Below are 17754 nucleotides of genomic sequence, written 5' to 3' on the forward strand. Positions count from 1 at the left end.
ATGCAAAAACTGTGAAGCTCAATATCTCAAAATCATTTAGAAAGCAGATAGAGCCTTATAGTTCCAAGTAGACGTTGTGTTCTCGTGGAGACCATTCTTGCCAAGTTACCTCTGAAGAATGAGACAGCGAGAACACAGAACACGTGCTGTGAGAAATGAGATGTTGCGTTGTTCCTAATGCTCATGTGACCTTCACGCGTTTTTAACAGATAATGATTTAAACATAACAGCATTTATACAATGATTTATTGTAATTTTTTCACATTTTTTCACAATATATACTTTGCATAAATACCTTACAAATATAATTTGTGCAATTTAAATAAAACTAATTTTAAAACAAATTAAAGCAGATAAACATCCTTAATGTGTTTATGCTTTTATTAAGATTTTCATGGTGATGCTTACTTTCACCATTTCATTTAGGGAAACTCCTGAGATAAATAAGTTATATCTCTAAACTTTAATAATAAATATATATGTTATGTCATGCGTCATACATTGTATTCTTTAGTCAAGCAAAGTCTGCATTCGGCCATTGTTGGAAGTCAGTGTTTGGAGTTTATATTTTTTTCAAATTTAAATTTTCATGTTTGTAACTTACACGTCATTACAGTACTAGGCATACTAGGGACGATAACTGGTCAAAAAAAAGTCAAGGTTTCAAAATCACCCAAATTTTCTTGTATACCATTCCTACGCTATAAGTACAGTTTATTTTAATGTGTTTTTTTGTGACTATTTTATTTAGTTTTTTTAGAGCAACAGTATCTTCAGCAGAAAATGACGCTCCATATCAAAAGCTACTGGTCCAAAATATTTTAAATGTTTCTTAAAATAAAATATATTATGTTCACTGTGGGAAAAGTAATCACAACACCATACTACCGTGAAATCGTGATGTTTTTATTCAAGGATATCATACCATCACAATCTTAACGGTCACTGCACATAATTCATTTACTTAATCATCTCATGGCAGTGGTTTCACTCATTTTTTAAGTAAAGTCAACTAATCACTTTAAAAACAACTGGTATCCCTTGACCATAATTTTTTTTTTCTACTCTGGATTTCAACTTTATCATACAAAACATATATTAAGCGCAGTTTTATCTTGGTATTATCATGCATTTCATTGGTTTGATCACAAGTTTTCAGCATAGCCACATTACAATTTCCTCCTTCGAGATTATTCACTTTTATTTGGTCACACTCTGCATCACACTTTGCAGAAACATTTAGTGTGGTGGATAAGTATTATTGAATGAACAAAGCTGTGTAAGCAAGCAAATGAATAGCATATGGATGGGGACTGCGGATTTCCATCATAATCCTTGGCTTTTGGTTCAATGCAATGGAGGATGGATGCATTGTTTTGTTGCATATTTTCACAACAAATCAATTAATGATCAGATGTTAGGTCAGTAGGCGGAGAGTAGGTGGTCTTTTTGAGTCTCTTAAAATGCATTTTACCACATGAGCTTTTACACTATGGAAGTAATCCGATCAAATGCATTTTTATATACCCTTGAAAGTGGTCAAAAGTGGACAAACTTGAAATATTTAGATGCTGTTTCTGTCTTAAATCTATATTTTATGGAGCTAATAATATGTCAAATCAATCTGAATTCGGATTGTGTTAATTTGAATGATTAACAAATGTAATTTAATAAAACTGAATATTATATACCTTAAAAAATGTTTTGAATTTAAATTTCTTAACTTGAATTTGAATTTAATTAGTTAATTTGAAAATTAATTAACGTTAATATTAAACATCTGAAATTTAAGATAACTTAATTTTTGTCTATAATATGTCTATAAAAATTTGACTTAAAAATATGTTGTCTCAAATTTCAGATGTTTAATATTCAAGTTAGAAATTCAAATTCATGTTAAGAAATTCAAATTCAAAACATTTTTAATGCCATATAATATTCAGTTTTATTAAATTACGATTGTTAATAATTCAACTGAACACAGTTAAATTCAGATTGTTTTGGCACATTATTAGCTCCATAATAGTTCTGTAATAATTTACACACACTCCACTTATTCCAAACCTGTTAGAGTTAAACACAAAATCAGATAACACTGGAAAATGGCAGCCATTGACTTCCATGTGTTTTTTAACCAACTTTGGATGTCAGTGGTTACCAGTTTCCAAAATACTTCAAAAAATTTTATTTTTCTGATTAACAGAAAAAAGAAACTCATAAAGCCACGTTTATTTTTGAGGGAACTATCCCTTTAATGCCAGTTGTTAACACAACTTAGTCTTAATCAGTTTATTGCAAATATGTAACTTAAATATATAACATTAATTCCTCAGGTCATTGATGGAAAAGACATCCCAGGTGGAGGATTCCAGACATTTGGCTACTCCATTAGTAGGGGCCTGGATGTGGACAGAAATGGTTACCCAGATATAGCAGTTGGATCATTAGATGACCGTGTGGTCTTGCTCAGGTAATTTAATAGTGCCACCTGTATTTTTATGTTTCACTTTAGTTGTTGTTTAACATCAGACTAGCAGACAAAGACCAAAGTTAGCCAGCCAGTTGACTATTATATCACAATATCACTGTGGTGTGATTTTCATCAGGCTTGGAGATTTTATTTTCCTGTGTTTGCCGTATCTATTCCCTTATTAGATCACGTCCTGTGATTCACTTGAAGAATACTTTCACAGTGACACCGATGGTAATCAACCTTGAAGACTGTGTTGCCTGGTAATAAATCCCTAAACGTCTCGCTCCAACTTTTACACTTGTTGTTTACACAGAAATCAAGTCCACTTCAGTAGAATACATAATCACAAGTTGAACTGCACAGTTGTGACAGAAATTATAATCGCTGGTTATTTCCCAAAACATAAAATATACATCTGTTTTTAAACATACCCACTGCGGATGCTTATGGACTCATTTAAAGTATTTTTAATATTATTTTTTATGCAATGTGTAGTGTACTGTAGCTGTTTGCTAAATTCTGCTAAATTTAAAAGAATATTGTATTTTTTTCAAGTAGTTGTTTTACAAGTTGACAACAATTCTGATTAGACTTCGCATTTGACAAAGATTCATTAAGAAAGGCATTCTATAGTTAAGTATAAATGCCCCGTTTTAAATCTGATTTTATCTAAATCATTTTAAACAATAAGGATTGTAAAATTGTAAAACACTGACTATTAAAATCATGCACTTGATGCTTTTTTAAGCTTTAACATGTATAGATAAAAGCAACAGACTGTTGGCTCTATCTGAAAACGTAGCCCTATATACATTTCTGGAGATCACAAATTATGTAGCCAGAGCTACATATGACTGCTTTAAAACAAACGCTACGGGGTGGTATGATGGCAATCCTTTTCTCGTTTACCAGCTAATCATTTGCCTCCGTATGGATGGTTTTTCCGCTGTTACCAGTTTGTCAGGTAGCTCAACACGTACATCAGCGGACTTGAGATGCAGAGCGGAGTTGACCGCAATAACGTTGAAGAATGTTTCCAGAAGTAACAGAAGCCAAAAAATAAAATAAACAAGTAAATAACAAGGTGAGAATGTGGAAAAATCTGAAAATGTGGTAAAAATCAAGGGGCTTTTCTTTTTCTGGATTGCTTTTTAAAACTCGGTTGAGTTTAAGGAAGGATGGTTGGCAGGTCAGTAGGTGATTTTGAAAACACTATTGGTTGGGTTTAGGGAAGGGGGAGGGTGGAGGATGGGTCAGTTGGTCTGTCAGTTAGTCAACAACGGTCTCTTGTGGATTTACGTGAGAACAGCAGGTGCGAATGGCACTTACTAGAGACATTTGAGATCTGAAAAAGCATACACAGTGGTCTCTAGTGGATTCCTAAAAACAAAAACGGCAAAACGTTTCTCCAGAAATGTATATAGGGGTACGTAATCTGAATGAGCCTGGGTTGGATAAAAGCGTAAGAGTAATTGCAAATATATTGCTGTAATTTATAATTTGACCAATTATCTAATAGCAGCTGTAATGCTAGTATAATTTATCATCACTGTATAACTGAGCTGTTTAAATATGTTAAAATCAGTACATTTTGTTTTCTCAAACAGCATTGAAGCAAAAGTCTGTTTCTCCTACACATACAGCACTGGCACTGCCAGTTCCCAGAAGGCCGTGAGTAAGTCCCACATCGCAGTTTATTACCCTAAATACAACCATCTTAATGTTGTTGTCATGCAAAATGCATGATTCAGTATGATTCTGTTTCACTGTCCGAGTCCATATCTGACATGAAGTACCTACTGTATGAGAAAGACCTCTTCTTTTCACAGCTCTTCAATATACGGTGGAGGCCGATCAGCAGTCGTCTAGGAGCCCCCGTGTTAGTTTCCTTGACAACAATAAGGGCAAATACACTGGCAAAATGTCTGTTAATCCGTCTGGAGATTGTCATTCTCTAAAACTCGAGCTGGCGGTAAGACACAAGGCCATCCTTTCAACTGCCATCTGCTTGTTAAGTTGTGACGTATGGAATGTTGTTTCAGGGTCCAAACCTCCTCTTGTTTGAACTGAGAAATGTTTTATATATTAGTTTATAGTATGTTGAGTGAATCTTTTATAAAGTCATGTTCAATATACAGTCCTTGGATTTGCTGCATCCTAGGCACCAATATTTCATGATGGACTGACACTTCCAGTCACTCTGCTCTGTAGGCAACTCGGACAAATGTGCTGCTGCAAACTTCTGTTTTTTAAGTGTGATTGGGATTACTGTGAGTGTGTGTTTTTGTTTTTGCTTGGTGCTATTCCTATTTCACTAAATCTCCGTTTTTTATTGTGTGTATATGAAATTCTGTGCATTCTTGTGTGTGAAAACCAATATTTCTTTATGTAAAAACACTACCTTGTCATTGATCCCAGTTGAAAGAGCAACAAATACTAACTTGACTTCTAGTTGTTAATTTAGAAAAGTGGCAGAAGGTAGATTTCTCTGATGAATCATCTGTTGAACTGCATTCCAATTATCACAAATCATGCAGAAGGACCTATTGGAACCTGCATGGACCCAAGATTCTCACAGAAATCAGTCAAGTTTGGTGAAGGAAAAATTATAGTTTGGGGTTACATTCAGCATGGGGGCATGCGAGAGGTCTGCAGAGTGGATGGCAACATCAACAGCCGGAGGTTTCAAGACATTTGTGCAGCCGATTACATTACAAACCACTGGACAGGGCAAATTCTTTAGCAGGATAGCGTTCATCCTCATACTTTAGCCTCTACATCAAAGTTCTTGAAAGCAAAGAGGGTCTAGGTGCTGCAGGATTGGCTAGCCCAGTCACCAGAGGTGAACATTATTGAGCTTGTCTGAGGTAAGATGAAGGAGACATTCAAAATGAATCCAACGAATCTTGATGAACTCTGGGAGTCTTGCAAGAACGCTTTCTTTGCCATTTCAGATGATTTTATTAAAAAGTTATTTGAGTCATTGCAGAGATGTGTGGATGCAGTCCTTCAAGCTCATGGGAGTGTTGCACGATATTAATTCTTTTTCCATTGCACCATGAATTTATATTCTATACTCTATTAATTCTGTTAAGTGACAAAACTTTTGTCTAAGCAATGTCAGAATTTAATGTCCTTATTAAATAATTAAAAAACAAAGCATATTTCATAAGCAAAATAAGCAAAGATCATATTTTATATTGGTAAAATAAGCGTAATCTAAACTCCTTTGCCTTTCATATAAGTCACTTCTGATACCAAGTCTTTAACTAGAAGTCAAGGTAATATTTGTTGTTCCTAAAACTTACTTAATTACATGTTTATTTAATTATCTATTATTTACTTTTTCTTAACTTTTCTTTATTTATTAATTACTCAAATAAATGTATATTAAAGTGAAATCATTATCAAGAGATCATCTGAGATCAGGCATAAATATAGTCATTGCCATCATTATTTTTAAGAGTTTTAGTATTACCACTCACTGTAAGCATATATTGGTATTCATTATTTGTTGTCCACTTTTGGCATCTGATAGAGCATTTAGAAAACCTGATAACTGTGAATTTAATCAATTAAAGGTGATGGATTAATTCATTCATGAGCCCGGGCTGCTCATCAAAAAGATTCTGATATGTTGTTTCTTCATTTGACTCCCGCAGTCCAAAACAATCCAAGACAAAGTGTCTGCGATCATTTTCCAGCTGAGCGTGTCTGTGGTGGATCCTCCTCCCTCAGGCGGAAAGATGCTGGAGGATCTTAGTGCTTTTCCTGTGATCAGCCAGCGAGACGCCTTGACCGGCAGAGCCGAGGTACAGTACCTGTGACTGCAGGCGCTAAAACACACTTTGTTTCCATTAGAAACATAATGTCCGCATTTCACCACCTGCTCACATTCCTGCTCATACTTCGCCAATGTCATCTCGTTCTATAGATTCACATTCAGAAAGCCTGTGGCTTAGACAACAAATGCGAGAGCAACCTTCAGATGACAGCTGCATTCACAGATGAGAAGAACACACCGTTCCTCATGTAAGCTAAGTATGACACTCATCATTTAAAAAAAAAAGATGACTGAATAAATGGATTTAAGGGTAAACCGTCTTCCTACGTGCTACAATTAAGCAATCTATCCAATCAGATTCTTGCTTATTGTCCCAAATTAAACACTTTTTTACTTGCTAACTTACTGAGGATGAGCCAATTTGGACCCTGAGTTGTGTATTAAATGGAAATTATCCTGACATCATAGAAGCGATGTGAATTGTTTGTGTTTCTTCAGGCAGGAAGATCACCAGATTTTCAACTACACCACCGACATAAAGAAGCTGAAGTTGTTAGTGAATGTCTCCAACGTACCATCAGAGGGCAGGAAAGCAGAAGACGCTTACAATGCTATTCTCAATATCACCATTCCAAGCTCACTCAGCTTCTCCAGCCTGAATCCCAAGTTACCATCAGTAGGCCATATTTTTATCTGAGTTTTAACATGTCTTTCAATATATCTGTTCACTTGTGGTCAGCTGGGAGACATTGCACTTTAAACTTGATGTTAACTAGGCCTTAGGGTTCCCACGCTTCTTAAAAGTACTTGAATTTCAAACATATTGATTCAAGGCCTGGAAAGTACTTAAAACATACAGTATGTCCTTGAAAGTGCTTAAATTTAATTTGATTTTATTTCAAGAACTGTACTCAATTTTCTAAAACAGAACAAAAAAAAATGTGAAATTCTTACATTAAAAAATCTTAAGTTTAACACTGACAAATAATGCACAATTTATCAATATTTGTTGATAAAAATCAACAAAATGTAAAAGTTGAGTCAATTTTTAAAAAGTTAAGCAATTATTAAGTGAAAGGACTTTCCTGGCACTACATATGCTGGGGTATGAATTACAAAGGTGCTTGGTTTAAAATTAATGGTATCCTTGATTTGAATGAATTGGAAATCCTTGGATCTGCTGTTCATGAAAGTGTGGGAACCCTGAGGGTTGCACAATATTATTAAAATGGGAATGCAAAATGTTAGTTTTCTGCAGTAATTTTATTAATATATGAAAGCAATGCCACTAGATGACTTAAATAGCTTATAGAAAAGATTCATAATTTTAGCATGAACTGGGTGATTCATGTGCATCTGGATTAATAATAATGTAGCTCACTGGTCTTTGTATGGGAGTCAGTTGCTTTAACAAGGAGGCTAAAGACCATGGCCTCTAGCATCTGTCTTTTGAGGTCAGAGGGGTGAGGTTTCCCTGCACAGCACTTCACTAGCTGGCCTCTATTAGCCTCAAAAAAAGTATAAGAAATAAACAACACAGGAAAGAAATAAATAATTTAAAAAGTTTTCAAAATAATACAAATGTATTCATAAATATACATAAATAGTGTGATCAGTCAAACACAGCGCTCATTCAGTAAACAGATGTGCTTCAAGTCTTGATTTGAATGTGTCTACTATTGGAGCACATCTGATCATTTCTAGTAACTAAAAGCTTTGCTTTGAGTGAACCCTTAGTTTTCCTAATTAACTAGATCCTAATGATCTAAGTGTTCTGGTTCATATTGAGTGAGCATATCTGCATTGTATTGAGGTGCTAATCCATTTGGTGATTTTTACTAATTATAAAAATACTTTGGAACATTTACACAGTAACAGGCCTTAAATGTGCCATAGAATGAAAATCTGGATATACATACTGGCACAGCTGAATAACAAGAGTTAATGGAAATGGCATTCTTTTGTGAATAATGTGACAAGGGGTCATTAATACTTATGCCCCAGACAGCATTTAATTGGCCTCCTACTGCGATTATTACCACGTTATTTTCCCTCTAAGTTTATCTTGTATTAGGAAATACTTTAGTTTAGGTCACAATTCACTGTATTAAAAAAACATTGACTAACACTACTAGCTTAATAATCGTTTATTTAGTTGTTTATTAATAATTATTTAGGTAGAAGTAGGGCTAAGTTGTGGGTAGGATTAGGGATGCAGAATAAGATCGAACTTTATAACTACTAATGTACAGTTCATATATTAATAATAGCCAAGTAATAAGCCAGTAGTTATAGCATGAATTGTGACCTAAACTAAAGTGTTAACTTGTATTATACTTGCTATGTGTGTGGGACTCTTATTTTGAAAATAGGACAGGCTTCAAAGAAATGTAAAGGAGCCGTTTTGTGAGGCAGTCAGCCATGCCATGCATAAGGTTTAAGGTGTATGTTATGAAGTTTGTCGCATTATGAAGTTTGTTGCAACTCCAAATAAATCACTCCTATTGTCGATTAGCCAACATTTCACCCACAATACATCACAGGAGCTAAATAGATCACTATGATAACATAAAGATATCTCACTCCTTCTCGCTAAAATACACCTTTCCACCATTTCAGTTGAAAATATTGTCATTTAAAAAGGAATCTAATCAAATTCTGAAAATTAAATAGTTCTTTTGCATGTGTGTATTTCAGAGTATGTGTGTGCATGCACGAGAGAGAGCTTCAAACACTAATATTAGCGTCTAGAGCATTAGAGTAGAGCTTAATGATATTCATAACCCTTCCAAATATGGTCAAAACCAAGCATATAATATTATGGTCACATCCTTGGGTTAGAAATGGACCTGAAAAAATGTTTCTGGTGAATTTTTGCATCTATAGCTAATAAATTCTATTAAGATATCAGACAACAATTCAATATATTGCATCAATGCATTATATGGCACCTTTAGAAACACTTGCAAATGAAAAACTTTTATTTGATTATATTAAGTCTTTGAAATGAATTTACAAATTGTGTGGATTTGGAAATGTGGTGCTCGATGAGCTGTACAAGAAATCACAGATCCTGTAATCTGACATAGCAGTGTCAATGCTGAAACATAATAATGTGAAGCTTTAGTGTTTACATGTTCAAATGTGCCACTTTGGTTGAGACCCTTTCCTCTTATTGTGTCAGGCTCAACATCACTTTCGCTGGAGTGCTCATTGTGAGACATGAGTACTATTGAGTGAACAAAGCCACGCTATTCAGATTAATAAGCCACTTCCAACAACAAGTGTTACATTTTGTCACAACCAACTGGAATGTTTAATCATGAAGACAATAGTTATTGTAGTGGTGACACTTTATTTTACACTGTCCTTATTATGCGTCTTATGTATTTACTGTTGTAATAACAGTATATTGTGAATAATTAAATGCATAATCTAAAGCCTAGCCTTAGTATACACATATAAAGTACTTTAAAGTGCAACTAATGCTACAATAATTAGCTAACACTACACTGGACAAAGCAGTTGTTTTGGTGTGACTTTTCTCTAGGATTTATTTATTATTTCTATTTTTTTAAATATAACTTTTTTGCGAAATTTTTGGCGAATAAAAGAACTATTCCTCAAAGTAACAACTCAAAACCGAATAAAAGAAGCTACATAGATATTATTTAATTTCATATCTGTATCTGGCAATACTGGCAATCACAACTTTCTGTAGATGTTTTTTTTTTTGCCTAGATTTTTGCTAAAAAGGAAATGTAGAGACCCATTACATGTCAGTTGTTGATAACTACGTTAAATATTTGTGGTAATTCTTTTTTTTTAAAAAATAAGCAAGAATCCCTTAAATGGATGAAAATTACATCATGAAATGGATGAAAAAACAATGTTGCAATAATGCAATAGTCGGTATTTATATAAGAGCCCTGAAAAATTAGGCAGCACAACTGTTTTCAAAATTGGTAATAATCAGAAATCTTCCCAGAGCTACTAATCATCATATTTAAATGGTTTTGGGATCTCTTAACTGAAGACTGGAGTGATACATTGTATTAATCACAAGCTTTTAAACAGCAGTGTATAAAAATTTACAGGTAAACAATATTTTAATTATTTCTTGATTTGTTTTTTTGCAGACCCTGAATGGTGATCCATCTTCTGGGGGGTCTTATCTGTTGTGTACACTTGGTGACCCCTTCAAAAGCAATCAGAGGGTAAGTTCTCATTAGTATAAATGACCCTGAGATTTACTGTAATAGCAGATATCCTGCACAACCATATTAGACTTTAAGGTTACTGATTATACACTGGATGCAGTAATAGAATGTGAATTGAGCTAACAGTGTTGAAATAAAGAGCATTTCTAGAAGCATTAAGGTGATTCTTCTTTTTATTTTCTTGTGGCCACTTATGTATTTCACAGGTGGAGATCGAGATCACGTTTGAAACATCAGGAATTTCAATAGACATGCAGGAGATTGAGACAGAGCTGCAGCTCTCAACGTATGAGAAATCACCCTGATTTACTTCAGATTCTCAAATAAGCTGCACATTTGGGGATGTTTTGCAGGAAATGAGGTTGAAAAAAAAAAAATCAATATCTCTACAGAGAGCACAGAATCCTGAAGAGAAACTGTGGCGCTCGTAGGTTTACATAACCCATGCTGAATCTCTTTGAAGTTTAGCGTTTAAATAAAAAGGAGAACAACAAAAAAAACAAGCCATAAAAACAATGTTGAAATAATTACTTGTATATGAAGAAGATGATTTTAAAAAATGCAGAGAATTGTTGTTGGATTATGCAGTATGTAATACTATATTATATTATATTATATTATATTATATTATATTATATTATATTATATTATATTATATTATATTATATTATATTATATTATATTATATTATATTATATTATATTAACACAAGAGAGTGGAACGGTGGTTCAGTGTAATGTAATGTGTATTTATATAGCGCATTTATTGTGTATAGCCATACACCCAAAGCGCTTCACAATCATGAGGGGGGTCTCTCCACACCACCACTAGTGTGCAGCGTCCTCTTGGATGATGCGACGGCAGCCACAGAACAATGGCGCCAGTGCGCTCACCACACACCAGCTATTGGTGAAGTGGAGAGACAGTGATAGTGCCAACTCAGTGGATGGGGATGATTGAGAGGCCATAATCGTAAGGGCCGATAGAGGGACTTTGGCCAGGACACCGGGGTTACACCCCTGCTCTTTCACGAGAAGTTCCATGGGATTTTTAATGACCACAGAGAGTCAGGACCTCGAAGGTCAGAAGAACAGAAGACAGTGGACAGTTGACATCCGAAATGGTTTGCATTGTCACCTCATAGCAAGAAGATAGCTGGTTCGAGTCCTGGCTAAGTCAGTTGGCATTACTGTGTGGTGTTTGCATGTTCTCCTCATGTTCACATGGGTTTTCTCCAGGTTCTCTGGTTTCCCCTACAGTCCAAAGACATGTATTACAGGGGAATTGGGTAAACAAAATTGTCCTGTGTGTGTGTGTGTGTGTGTGTGTGAATGTGAATATGAATGGATGTTTCCTAGTACTGGGTTGCAGCTGTATGGGCATCCACAGCCACATCACCCTGCAGCCCAAGACTAGTTACTCACTAAAGCTAAGCAGGTTTGGTCAGTACCTGGAGGGGAGACCACATGTGAAAACTAGGTTGCTTTGGCAGTGGTGTGTTAGTGAGGCCAGCAGGGGGCAGCCAACCTATGTAGGTCCTAATGCCCCAGTTTAGTGAAGGGGACACTATACTGTCAGTGAGCACAGTGTTTCGCATGGGCATTAACACTCCTGACACTCTGTGGTCGTTAAAACTCCCATGGCATTTTTCGTAAAGGGTAGAGGTGTAGCCCTGGTGTCCTGATCGCATACGCTCCATGGGCCCTTATCGTTCATGGCCTCCCAATCATCCCCATCCACAGAATTGGCTCTATCACTGTCTCTCCGCTCCATCAATAGTTGGTTTGTGGTGAGCGCACTGGTGCCATTGTCCTGTGGCTGTTTTCGCATTATCCAAGTGGATGCTGCACACTGGTGGTAGTGTAGAGGAACCCCACCCATGATTGTGAAGCGATTTGGTTGTATGTCTGTCTATACATGATAAATAAACTATATAAATACACATTACATTACTCATTACATACTTTGCATAAAACATCTGCTAGAATAGTTGCCGGTTCATTCCGCTGTGGTGACCCCTGATGAATAAGGGACTAAGCAGAAGGAAAATGAATGAATAACAATATGAAAACACATGCAAACTCCAGTGCTTGTGCCATTTCATTTATTATATTACATCAAAACAATTTCAAGATAGCATATGTTACATTCAGGCTGAGGAAGAAAATGAGGCTATGAAAAGCAGCTTAACTTTATCAAACAAAAACAGAGAATAATCCGAAACGTAACAAAACAGTGTGTTAAGCACAAACAATGAAGCAACTCAACTGAGGACTATAAAACTAATGAACCACATGAGGAGCAGGTGAGTGAAATCAATCAAACAATAACCATAGAAACAAAGACAACCACGCAATAGAATTGAAACCCTACACACAAAGAATTTTTATCATCTCTCCTCTTTTTCCTCCTAAAATCATAGACATCTGGCAGATGCCGTAAAGTTGAGCAGAACTGTATGTGGAAAGAATATCATTAGCATCTCTATCCACCCACAGAAACGAATGCAGTGCATAAACAGGGGCAAATACATTCAATGATTCACTGTTCAGATCAGCGACTTTAACCGCTAACATCCGACTAATATGCATATGAAAGAACAATGGTTTGTAACAAAGGATTGTTCAAAGGCTGTGATTCAGATATGGACACTGGCTCATGATTTCATCTGCACTTCACAGGTTGAGTGATCAAAATGATCTACGGCCGCTGTCGAGGGTGCTGTTGGTGGAGTACATCCTACAGCCGCTTTTTAATTTAATGTGAGTTATGCGCCATTTCTGTCCTTTGAGAATTTCAGCAGATCTTCTGTTCTGCCTTAACACTTTTCAGAGTGATGTCAGAATGACTCATGTTACTTTTTAGCATTACAAACAGATATTTCCTTACTTTTTTTGGCTGACGTTCAACTTTAGCAAGAGCTATGTAAAAATCTGTTAGTAAAGAAATGAATTTGTAAGATGTCTGTACTTTCTTCAGCCCTTACTTCAGGGCAGAATTCAGTGGCAATGTAGTGGGAGAGTCGGCCATGAAGAGTACCAGTGATATCGGAAGCCCAGTGGAATTCAACATCTCGGTAAGATGCTTTTTACTGTCATGGCAACATATGCCTTATGTTCCTTATTAAAGATATTAAGCATTACGTTTTAACTTGATCATACACTGTAAAAAATGCTAAGTTCCACACATTCAGAATTAATTTAACTTATTGCTTATTAGTTTATTACAAATTTAAGTGAATTGAACATAAAACAATTATCTTGTCCCAAAAAACTTGTTTTTGTGTTGTTTTAGCTCATTGTAATGAAGCAAACGTCATTTTTTGAGTGTACACAAGATTATATAAGAACTCACTGCCGTCATCACCACAATCCACTCCTGACAAATTGCTGGTGAACTACAAATGTCTTGTTTAGGAACTACAAATCAAGCCATGTCACACATACCAGTTGTCGATCACGGCTGATGAGACACATACAGCTGATACTTGTGATCCCTGATCATTAGCATGGAGTCCTTGATGTATGATTGCTTTTATTTATTTGGTAACACTTTATTTTGATGGTCCATTTGATTATTAGTAGACTGTCTGCTTAATATCTGCTGGTGCTGCTCCTAAACTGACATTTAACAGAATACAAGAATCTTCGCAAGTACTGTACATGTCAACTCTAACCCCAACCTAACAGTTTACTTATAATCTAACGTGAATTAGTCAGCATGTAGATGCAATGTAACTTAAAATCAACAAACGGTCCATCAAAGTGTGAACCTTTATTTTGCCTGTTTGTTTTTGGCCTTGTTTATTGTTTGATCCTGTTTGCTGCTTATTTCGACCTCATACCAGTTTATTGACTGTTTTTGGATTGCCCTTTTTCTACCAGCCACTTCTGTTTGTCCCTGTTTGCATTAATTATAATCTTATTTTACCTGCACTTGGATCCTTCTCTGTTGTTCCTCACTTTGATCCCTACACATGACACTAACTTGATGTTTTAAGTCAGTTTAATTTAACGTAAATTTAAGTTATTTATATTTTTAATACGATTATCTTAAAAATATAAGGCCGTGAAAAATTTCTTGAAATTAGTGTTTTTTACTCACCAGCTCTGCATGCATTTGATCAATGATACATACACTTTAATACTGTTTTGTTTTATTTGTTGTATTATTTTGATTTAAAAAAACGTTTTGTTGATGTTGATGTATTTTAACGTTTTATTTATTTCTGTGATTCCAAGCTGAATTTATAAGAGTAATTAATCCATCATATTCATTAATGTGTCCTGAAAAGTAAAATATACCACAAATATGAGTGCAAAAAGTAATCCAACATTGATGACATTAAGAACCATTATTAAAAGACTAAGCTCAATATAATTGTATTGGCTTTCAAATCAGTGTACATAAAAAAATGTACACAAATGTTTTTCACATTAATAGTTAAAAATAATACCATTAAATTAAACATTAAAAGAAGCGAGCGATTGGTCCATATTATAAATTTCTGTCCAGAGAGGTCGCTTTGATCTTCGATTGGTCTCACACAGTCAAGTGATGCGATTTCGCAGGTCAGAGTTCACAAAGCTGGACCATTCCAATGCAGTGAACTGTGAAACTTGTCGCACGAGCTTGCGTTTACGATCTGAAGCCGTCTTTTCACTGCATATGACATTTGGACACGACTGTTGGAATACGCCCCATTGTGGCAGTCGCACAGAATTTTCAGTTTTGTCGTGCACCATAGGAGAGAAGCTGATTCTTGAGGTGTCCGAAATAAAGTAGTGCAAAAGCAAGAGCCTTTATTCTCCGTGTGTTCACGGCAGTGTTTTTTTACTCATTTATGAAAAGAAATGTTTTTTTAATATAGACTTTTTTTCTGATTCAAAAAATAACGAAAAAATCTACTAGTTATCATCTTGCGTGCACGGACCTGCTGGACTACACTAGAATACATCACATCAGGTCGGCCGGTCGCGTGCGGTTTAGTCGCAGGAGTTCAAACATTTGAACATACCTGCAGCTCTAATCGGATCCAAATTTTCTGCATACAGAGATGATCTGTACTGTGGAAAGGTGACTTGACGCATTCGTGTGTGTACAAATGGAAGTCAATAGGGAGAAAAGTGCAGTGTGACCGCAGCTTTATACTAGGCTTTCTAGAAACATCCTTACAAATGTGTTGAGGCAAGTTGGAGCTAAAATCTGCAGGACATCGGCCCTCCAGGACTAAGTTTGGACAACTCTTGTTTTAAACAAAGCAATTCATTACATTTTTGAAGTGGATTCTTATAGTAAGCAGTTACTTTGAAATAATATTTCACAATATTCCAGTTTTTTGATCCAAATAAACTAAGCTTAAGAAGCAAAAGAGACTTCTTTCAAAATGATTGATTGGCTCTGGGTGACATTTAACATACACAGTTAAAAATATCTGTTAATTAACAGCTTCCACATTTTGTGATTCACAAGTGTTTTCCATATGTTTACAGTTGTGAATTGCATTATGCGATGTTGATCTTTGCTCTGTCAATGCTTGATGTTGAAAATTCAACTCTACAGTTTAACAAAGTGACTTTTATTGACATTTTAGTTGTTTGAAATATTATAATGCATAAGAATAAAATATATAGAGAAATAAGTCTGTAAAATAGCAGAATAAGTGCTGGCAGTTAATTACAAGGTTTTTGTAGCGTAATATAAAACACCAACCTGACAAAATAACACTTTAAACTATTACAAACATTCAGAAAAGTCACTTTTTCTAACTTTTCAGGGTTAAAAGTTGTTGGAAGAAAGATCAAGGTCCCACAATTCATTTCAAACACTTAAATAAATAGGAAAAATAAAATAAAAACATAAATAATAGTTTGGACAACTTCTAATTAACAGATATTTTTTCACAGTGTAGACTTCAGCACAGCTCCATGCACAGAAATAGAGATGATTGACAGAATTTCTGGTCGCTTGCTAGAAATATGGCCAGTTAGTTCAAATGTCTATGTACAATATAATTACACTCAATCGCATCGTTTTACTTCATACACTCGATCATAATTTTTTTACATGGTGTGAAAGTGGTCTGAAAAAAAGCGCTGCTGAAAACTGTTATTTAAAGAAAATTTTACTCACTATTTACTCAACGCCAAGTTATTCATATTTTCTGTTGAACACAAAAGAAGCTTTTTAAGCAATAGTGAAAACTTCCCATTGACAGTCATCATTCCCTCCAGGATTTTGCAGGACTTTTTTTCTGAATTTAGGCAGAAATTTGTGGCAATAATTGTGGCATTATTTTGAGTTAATTTGCTGTAAAAAAAAAATACCACAGACAAAAGTCAGGAGGGCTAATAATTTTGGCTTCAGCTATATACAGTACAGTCGATGGGTAAATAGAAATAAAACGATGTCTGCAACAGCCGTGAGTCAGGTGTGTCCTACACATGCTGCTTCTGCTCATGTGCTGCACACATACTGCTTTCTGCTCTGCTAGCATGTGAAAGAGGCATGACACAATGCCTGTGCTGTGTGGTGTCCCCGCAATAAGTCTTTAATTATTTCGCTCACCTCAGTTTTTTTTTATCAGTCTTTCACAACAGTCTTTTGCAGTAATTTTTTGTGGGTAAATGCGACTTTGTAAGTTTACTCTTATTAAACATGCAGTGTCTTCTTCGTCTGGTTAAATTAAATGCTGAGTTACAGACCAGCATAAAGGTATACACTGCCACCTACAATGGCTTTTCGGGGGTTGTTTGTGTCCACTGACCTTTGTTTTGGGTGAATCTGTGTCGTGATGACATCATATAAATCGTCTAGACTTTGAATTTGCGGAAAATCAGCAGCATCTCAGAAAAAAATTTGAGATTCTCATAATTTTGCAGAGTTTGCTTGATTTTGTGATAAATTTATATAAATATATTTTTATTTATTTATTTATATTATTTACTATAATGTCACCTTGTAGGCTAATCGGCTGCTAGCATAAAACTGGTTCCCTCAATAAAATCCCTATAGGATTTTCCCATAGGCTTTTCAAAGATTTGCAAATAATAAGCTCTGTGTTCAAACACTGTTCATTACACTTACACGTTTTGTCCAGCCGAATAATCCTCACACAAAAATACAACATTAAGCACTTTTGGATCTTAAATGCTAACGCAAGAATTGAAAAGATAACATTAGGCTATAAACGGACTGCAGTGCCTTCAGGACGTTCACCTGTGACTTCAGCACCGCCCTGCTACAGACAACTTTTCAAGCTTATTTTTAAAAATATG

At 35.3% G+C, this 17754-nt stretch overlaps 1 protein-coding gene across 9 annotated transcripts in view; it reads left to right on the forward strand.

Moving 5' to 3' along the window:
* The window catches only part of itga3a (integrin, alpha 3a), an 88191-nt gene that overhangs the window by 52932 nt on the left and 17505 nt on the right, over nucleotides 1-17754 (forward strand). For 8 of the 9 annotated variants that reach the window (XM_073944715.1, XM_021474550.3, XM_005164095.6 and 5 more), the window contains exons 9-19: nucleotides 2334-2470; nucleotides 2656-2733; nucleotides 4081-4148; nucleotides 4303-4445; nucleotides 6136-6285; nucleotides 6408-6505; nucleotides 6756-6933; nucleotides 10397-10474; nucleotides 10684-10763; nucleotides 13159-13239; nucleotides 13457-13553. In XM_073944715.1, the coding sequence (XP_073800816.1) occupies nucleotides 2334-2470; nucleotides 2656-2733; nucleotides 4081-4148; nucleotides 4303-4445; nucleotides 6136-6285; nucleotides 6408-6505; nucleotides 6756-6933; nucleotides 10397-10474; nucleotides 10684-10763; nucleotides 13159-13239; nucleotides 13457-13553 (1188 nt within the window). Of the gene's footprint in view, nucleotides 1-2333; nucleotides 2471-2655; nucleotides 2734-4080; nucleotides 4149-4302; nucleotides 4446-5010; nucleotides 5341-5427; nucleotides 6286-6407; nucleotides 6506-6755; nucleotides 6934-10396; nucleotides 10475-10683; nucleotides 10764-13158; nucleotides 13240-13456; nucleotides 13554-17754 lie in introns of those variants that run through there. The other variant, XM_073944719.1, reaches the window with a different exon arrangement.

The sequence above is a fragment of the Danio rerio genome, chromosome 3 (genome assembly GCF_049306965.1).
Source record: "Danio rerio strain Tuebingen ecotype United States chromosome 3, GRCz12tu, whole genome shotgun sequence".
In the NCBI taxonomy this organism is placed as follows: domain Eukaryota; kingdom Metazoa; phylum Chordata; class Actinopteri; order Cypriniformes; family Danionidae; genus Danio; species Danio rerio.